We start from the raw sequence: 7,723 nt of genomic DNA, 5'->3' as shown, positions 1-7,723 counted from the left end.
TAATCAGATACCCAGCACTGGTTACACAGACCAATGTCAGCCTTGTCCATAAAGTATTTTTATCAAAATGCATGAATGTTAGGGATAGTTCAACCAAAAATGAAAACTCTGTCATCATGCATCATCATCTTTTCATATATTAATAGAGTGTTGCAGTGATGATCCGGAAATTCACATCACCCTGGTTCCCTCAGAAAAAACTCAATAGCATTTTTCCACAGTTGTCTCTATTATTGCATAAATTGTTAGGTGGGCAACAAAAGTTTATTATTCGCTTAACATGGGCTATAAATATACAACATTGGTTGCATAACTTTAATGCCAGCACCATTAATCTTCCAACAACTGTTTCAGTCTTTATTTATAACATTTTCCCTGAAAGTCTTGAGTTGGAATAGTTTGTAAGAGTGTGATTATAAACACAAAGAGGCTGTAAAAGCAGACTAGAAGTGAGAAGTTGAGTTTATCTGTTCTGTGTGAATCTTTAATGTCCCGAACAGCCTCTGCTGTCCCATTTAGACACTTGTTAGCGACCTCCTTTGAAAAAAAGTACAAGAAAAATCACAAAGGAGTAGTACTGACAGAGTTTTATATTGTAGAGTAAAATATCTTGAGCTTGTGTTAACCAGATACCTAAAATTCATCTATTTAACCAAAACCCCATGCAAATAACCCATTGACTTCAGAAACCAGACATGCACAAATGCTTGTTTCTGGGTTTTGGCCTCTTTTGTCCTATTTGTTTGAACTATACCTTTAACGTATTCATTAACACCCCTATCAAGTGCCTAAACTTTTCTTTTTCACCAAAGTCATGAAATGGGCTTTTGTATGGAGAGAGAGAATATTGAACTGAATATTAACAGTGATGTAAATAATAAAGTATATAGATAAATACATAGAGTATTTACTAGATTATTTTTGGGAAAGAAAATCTCAATATTATCAGTGCAATGCAATATATGCAATAAAACTAATCTAGAATTAGCACAGTCCTGCTGGTGGCACAACACTGGATGATTTTTTACTCTGTAGGTGATTATATAGCACATGTATTGTCTGTCTGTCAATCAGGAAACACTGATTGCTTTCACTTTATTATTATATGTATAAAACATGATTGTTAAAGTCTGGAAGGCTGGAAAAGAATTGTAGTAATTCAGTTTCCTGCAAACAGGCAACTAATCTTTTTTTTTTTTCAATGTACACTGAGTGAAAACTGATCTGTAATAGAAATGTCTTTATTTTAATATGTGGAAAACAAGACTGGATTAAAAGATCTGTGAAAATGTTGTTGTTGTTTTTGTTGTTTTATCCTTACAGATCATTTTATGCATTTTATACATTAGCAGTAAATCTTATACAGTTAAACACAATTTATGTCAACAACACACTTTATAGTGCATGTTTTTTAACCAAGTCCTGTGTTGCCACCTACAGAAAACTGAGATAACAACAATTACTACATTTTGCACGTATGGAATAAACCGAAGCAGTTTATTTTTGCCTTGAAAAAATTAAGTTATTATTATTTATTTTTTTTATAAAAAGTATTAAAACTTAATAAAAATCACTAAGCTAAACTAATATATGAAGCTTATTCAGAATATTAATAAACACAATAATACTATATAATTAACACACACAAAAAACACTTGCCATATAGGGTCTATAATATTATTTAAAAAAGTTGAATATAATATAATATAATATAATATAATAAATTATTTTTAAAAAGTATATTAAATCATATTGCAATATAATAATACAATAAATTCACTGAAATATACACAAACTCTAATTAAAAAAAAAACTTGCTTTTTTCTTTTCTTTTTTTTTGGAAAACTACATTGCTTTAATGGGCTCTTTATACATTGATTTAACTGGCAAAAAATTTGTGTTACAGGTAGATTTTATGAGCATCTGATCAAATACAATTAACCAAAACTTAACATTTAGCTGACAAATATGTAGAAAAAAAAGTTGACAAAAAGGAACAAGATGCATGATTAAAATCTATAAAAAAAAATATATATATATTTCTCAACCCTTTGTCTCCATGGTTTCTTTTTTCTCAGTTGGTCATAATCAATATAAAGTCCACAACACCAACTTTGCATGTATTTAAAATTATGATTAACACTGAATAAGTTTACAATAGTTTTACAACTTTTTAGTTTCTAAAAATATATACTGTAGTTGCTTAGATTAAAATAAAAGAACAATCTAGTCTATTAGAGTTGAAGTCTCCTGAAATTTCACTTGTATCATCTGGTCTTTCCTCAGCCGGCACCAGCAAAACAAATTCCTCATTATGTATTTCAGGATAGCTGTAAGTGGCTAATAATGCTAATGCTACATGTTCAGTGTCCCGCTGTGGTTTTGATTACACATAGGTGTGAGGTACGAGAAGCAGTGTGTGCATGCGTGTGTGTGCTTGTGTGCAAGTAAACTGTGCTCTATAAAAGAGCAATAGTTTAGGAGCAGAATGTGGACTGCAGCTCTTTAAATGCAACATGCCATTGTTTTCTTTCAAGTTCCATCCTCTTCTTCTCTTCTTGTTCCTCTCGTATCTCTGCCTCAAACTTACTGAGCACAGACAGAGCCTGAACCTACAAAACACACACAAAATATGAATAAAAAACATTTCTGTTGAATGTGTCATTTGCCTACAACATAAAAATAAATGTATTACTATTGCTGTAGTCCTGCTAAAACAATTTATAAATTATAAATGTTCTTGTTAATTGTGTTACTAAACTAAAAGTACTAAAAAAAACTAAAAGTACTAAAAACAGTTTTCATTAACTTAAATTAAGCAGAAATATAATATTAGATTAAAAAATATATATTTAAAATAAATTGGTACTAAAAGTACTGCAAACAAAACTGAAATACAAATCAATGTAATTGTTATATTAAAAATGTATTACAATTATAATATTTTATAGTATATATATATATATATATATATATATATATATATATATATATATATATATATATATATATATATATATATATATATATATATATATATATATATATATATATAGTGTTTAAAATAACACTTTCCGTACAGAATCTATAATATCAAATAGCAACATTTCCCAAATAAGATTATGAAAATGAGAAATGAAAAATGCTCATTATCATAATTTTTTACAAATACAAATATAATGTAACTATTTAAATAACTACTAAAAATAAAAAGTGTGCATAATATTTCATTATAATAATAAAAAATGCAATAAAGTTCACTAAAATTTAATAACCTTATAAAATAATATAAACGTAATATAATATAAAAAATAATAAGCCTATAACCTAACCTAAACATTCAAACATTGTTGTAAAAATTTGACACGTTATTTAATAAAAAAATAATATTTTGAAAGTTTAACATTACTAAAGTTATTAGAATGTACTTTAAATAAATAATTTAAGACTCAGAGGTTCAGTTAAAATTATATGTGTTTTATAACAACTGTCCTTGATGTATTATTTTCAGATGTCATGCTTTCATGTACTTACTCTACATGACCACAAGAGGGAACCTCAGAACATGAGAGTAGTGCTGGCCCATGCGTCAAAACACACTAACATAAACCCCACTAACCTTTGCCTCAAAGAAGGCCCTCGCTCCAAGAACCACTTCGGTGGAGACGTCGATCTCTGAAAGTTGAGCCAGAGCCATCAGTCCGCTCTCCTCCTGCAGCTCACCTGCTGCGACCCTCCGGAAGATCAGCAGGAACTGACGCACAGATACACAGATTAGGGTTATAGGGATATTTCAATGGCTTGGAAGGTTATCAGCATTTCTATGCTATTCTAAAAACAAACACAAAAGAATCAGATATCAGCTGTGCCATGTCCACACTTAAACTGAAAGATACTGCAGATCTTTCCCCTTTAACAACTATAGAGTATTTAGTAAAGAACATTTTCTTTAGTATATACTGTATCGAGATCAGCATCTGACACACAACAGACAGACTGTACTGAACACACACTTGCTCTGTCACCGAGAAGGGTCTGGCTGCAGACCTGCACTTGCACTCTCAGAGAGACAGGGGTAGCTGCAGCCTGGAGCAATGGGTGCGCCGAAAGGTTGGGGCATGGCAAAAGGTAGGGGCGTGACAAAAGGTTTCTCATTAGTGGAAGGAGTTTTACTGCTGGCCAATCAGCAGCTAAATATACATTTACGTAATAGGGCTTGGGCGCCAAGTTGCATTCTGGGACGTGGCGGCCATGTTGCCAGCTTCGCGAATGTAAACATACAGCCAGTTGAAAGAGAAGAGCAGAGTTGGTAGAAAGAAAAAAAGATGTCAAAATCGCGAAAAGGTTGTGGGATTTATATGGATACGCTAAATAGGGATGCCAGGGACCGGTATGTGGAAAAAATCGGCACTATTAACGTTTTGGATCCATATGAAATTCCCAACAAATAGTGGAGTACCGACGGAGATTTTATGCAGCACGTTTGCATTACAGATATCTTCGGCTACCTTGTTTTTTTTGTGAGCGCCTAGCATACACTTCAGAATAGTTCCGAAGCTACAAGTCAAGTCTCATGTACAGTTCACAAATAGATGGGTTCAGGAGCTGCAAATCATAGAAACGGAACAACGGCAAAACAGTATACAGTAATCCGGTGTTACGGTTTAACTGGTTACCGTGTTATCTGGTGACCAACTTCCTGTTTAGGTCTCCGATGCAGATGTGCTGGAACGACGGCAGCAGATTCGCCGATTCTGAAAGCACAAACTGATGTGATATTAAGTGTCTAATAAACGCAGACTTGCTCATTGCATGATTTTGATATTCTTGCAGAGATAACAAGTTATAGGTATGATAGCCCGTAGCGGCTAACAGGCGCGCAGATTGCACTGGGGAAGGGGGAGGGCATAACTCCCCCAGATTCATAGTAACCAGATCCGTCCCCCTCACTTTCTTAATGAAAGGTTATATTGGTAAACAGAAGATTAATCTGAGTTTCCGCGATGTACATTAGACCCGGCCCGCCGCTCCTTTAAACATGTGAAACACGCTTTTGACCACTGTGTCTGACCGAGTCCCAAAACACACTTATTGAGAATGAGAAGTTGTCGTCATAGCACAAAGCCCCTCCCTCGATATCACAGTCTCCGCCACGTTGGAAGGATACCGGCGGCGAAACAGGATTGTTTACATGTGTTGTTAAGAGGAGGTTCTCGCAATTCTGCACTGTTTTACCATGCCTGGAAGTTACTGCTGCGTTAAAAAACTGCTGCAGTACCTCACACGATACATATGGAAAACATAGGAACAATGAAATACAGCTTTTTTTAGGTTACACCAAGCGCAAAACAGCGGTATTTGGAGAAGCTCTCAAGCATACAAAATATCGACCCATACGAGCTCCCTGCAGCAGCACAGAGACCTGGACCATTTACCTCCATGCACACATATGGACATTGGGAATTATATTTTTGGTTTAAGTTCCTACACAATGCAGGAGTTTAAAAGTCACAAGTCCTTGGAAAGTTACGAGGCTTTCTGCTGTGGCTGGGTCCATTTACAGCAGGTGATGAAAACAGTGTTGTACTGGCCAAGGTAAGTTTATTCACATGCGTTTTAGCGTATTGTAATTACATTGCATTTAGAATGCACTTCTTGACCAAAATGACAAAGAAATTAACTGCGAATGAACACTAGATTGTAACGAGATGTTCAATGTATACGAACGTTTCCAACATATTTTGATGTAGGCTAAAGCTGTGTATGTTTAGTTATAATTTGATTTTAACCCAATGACACATACTGTACCAGGTTTTTTTTGTTGGGGGCTGCAAAGTGGACAAACCAGTTCTGGGTTAGCTAGGGTAGTTAAATGTGTGATTCCGAGATGTAAATGTCCGGGTTAGATTAAGCCATTAACAGCATGAATGCAAAGTGATTTACATCGTAAACAATATAATTCCCAATGTCCATATGTGTGCACTGAGGTAAATTGTTTAGGTCTCTGTGCCGCTGCAGGGACCTGCCTGAGAGCTTCTCCAAACACCGCTGTTTTGCGCTTGGTGCGAGCTTGTTCCTGTAAGGTTCCCTTTCTTTCGCCTCATGTTTTTGCATTGCTTTATTTTCTCCATTTTCTTTCGCGTATTCGTAGATCCGTCTCGATCTTTTCCGCCGACAAAATAAATGCGCAAAAATGAAAGCGCTCTGAAATGTTTAGTCGCGCCTCTGTGAAGTTCTGAAGGCATTGCCCCTAGCAACAGATAGCGTATCCTTCCATCATGGCCGACCTGCTCAGACCCCTCCTATCAACCCAAATCGGCACGTGACTCCTCATTCTCAATAGCCAATCAGCGGTAAGGGGGCGTGCGTATCTTGTCCTGATAGCGAGAAGAGAGCGGCGCGCTCAAATTGAGTGCACAGGACGCATACTACATTGAGAGAGATGGTGGATAAAAAAGAGGGCTTACAAACAAGCAAGAGGTAGGACCCGTGTAAATATCGGAGCAGCTTTCCAGCGGTGGAGAGAAACTCAAGGATTGGGAAGGGCTCGAATCAGACGCCGAGGTTTATTTTTGATAAGTGAGTAACGTTAACGATTTTGCGTTGTTTCACACAACTTATCCATGTTGGCTTTTGTTTGAATATGCTTGTGTGTCATCTTCGCATGTTTCCGCAATCGTTGTTGCCATGGTTGCGTATGCACGTGTGGGGTTAAGATTTCAAAATAGGGGCGATGCACGGTAGCTGAGAGCGCTCAACTTCACAAAACACATTCAAATAGAAAAAGCACCAGCAAAATTAAGAAAACATCTTCATCAGTTTGACAGCACACTTGCTGCAAATATTCAACACAATGAAATACAAAAACAAGCTACAAATGCTCACAACACAAAACAAATACAGAAACGCTCTGCAAATACTCAACACAAAGAAATTACCCCAACAAAAAGAAAATGTAAACAATGTTTTTTTTTTTTTAGTATTGATTACCATTTGTATGTCCATATTTGTACAAATACCATGGTTAAACTGTTGTTATAGTAGTAAATCCATGGTTAATTTGTCAATGATTAGAGTAACCATTTTTGTTAGCTTTTTTATATAATAAATGTATTTATTAATTAATTAATTTCAATAGTAAAACCACAGGCTATGGTTAGTTTTTGTAAGGTAAGCTGTAACAGTAAGTTAGCCAGCTTACATAACCTTTCACAGTTAAAGAAATTATGTATTTAGTCAGCTTATTTAGGCTAATAATATCCATAAAAAAGCTAAGGAATCGTATGACCAGGATTGTTAAAATAAACAAAATATATTTTTTCAGAGCAAAGATTTATAAATTATGTGCCAGCTACATTTGTCACTTTACGGTTCCCTTAAATATTTCCGATCTGGTCTGTGTTTTTGCAGCACATTTCTTTGTTTTTATAAAGAAGTATTTGCAGCACGTGTTGTCAAACTGATGAAGATGTTTTCATAATTTACTGGTATTTTTGTCATTTGCAGCATGTTTCTCTCTCGGCCACCGTAGCAGGTCCTGTTGGGGTATGGGTGTGTTTGTTTTGGTGCTAAAGAATTGGGTCTGGGCAGATGCAGGCTGAAGCACAATAATAGTCTAACCATTACTTTACTCAATACTTGGTTGGGGCTTCCAGGTTGATTTGATAGTGGTCTTCAGCTCCTCTGTATTGTTTGTCAGTTGTTACTTATCTTCCTCTTCACA

General features: G+C 35.4%; 1 protein-coding gene across 1 annotated transcript; it reads right to left on the bottom strand.

Annotated features, from left to right (window-relative positions):
- Positions 1-2,046: 2,046 nt before the first annotated feature.
- LOC113058947 (EF-hand domain-containing protein D2-like) lies at positions 2,047-3,769 on the bottom strand (the record flags this gene model as incomplete). The annotated part of the gene is made up of 2 exons (XM_026227194.1): positions 2,047-2,612; positions 3,620-3,769. Coding segments are annotated over 2 exons (285 nt in total), but the record flags the coding sequence as incomplete, so codon positions are not given.
- Positions 3,770-7,723: the final 3,954 nt, after the last annotated feature.

Source organism: Carassius auratus, chromosome 40, assembly GCF_003368295.1.
Source record: "Carassius auratus strain Wakin chromosome 40, ASM336829v1, whole genome shotgun sequence".
NCBI lineage: Eukaryota > Metazoa > Chordata > Actinopteri > Cypriniformes > Cyprinidae > Carassius > Carassius auratus.
The sequence above is the reverse complement of the archived record's forward strand: the minus strand, read 5'-3'. Positions and strand labels throughout refer to the sequence as shown.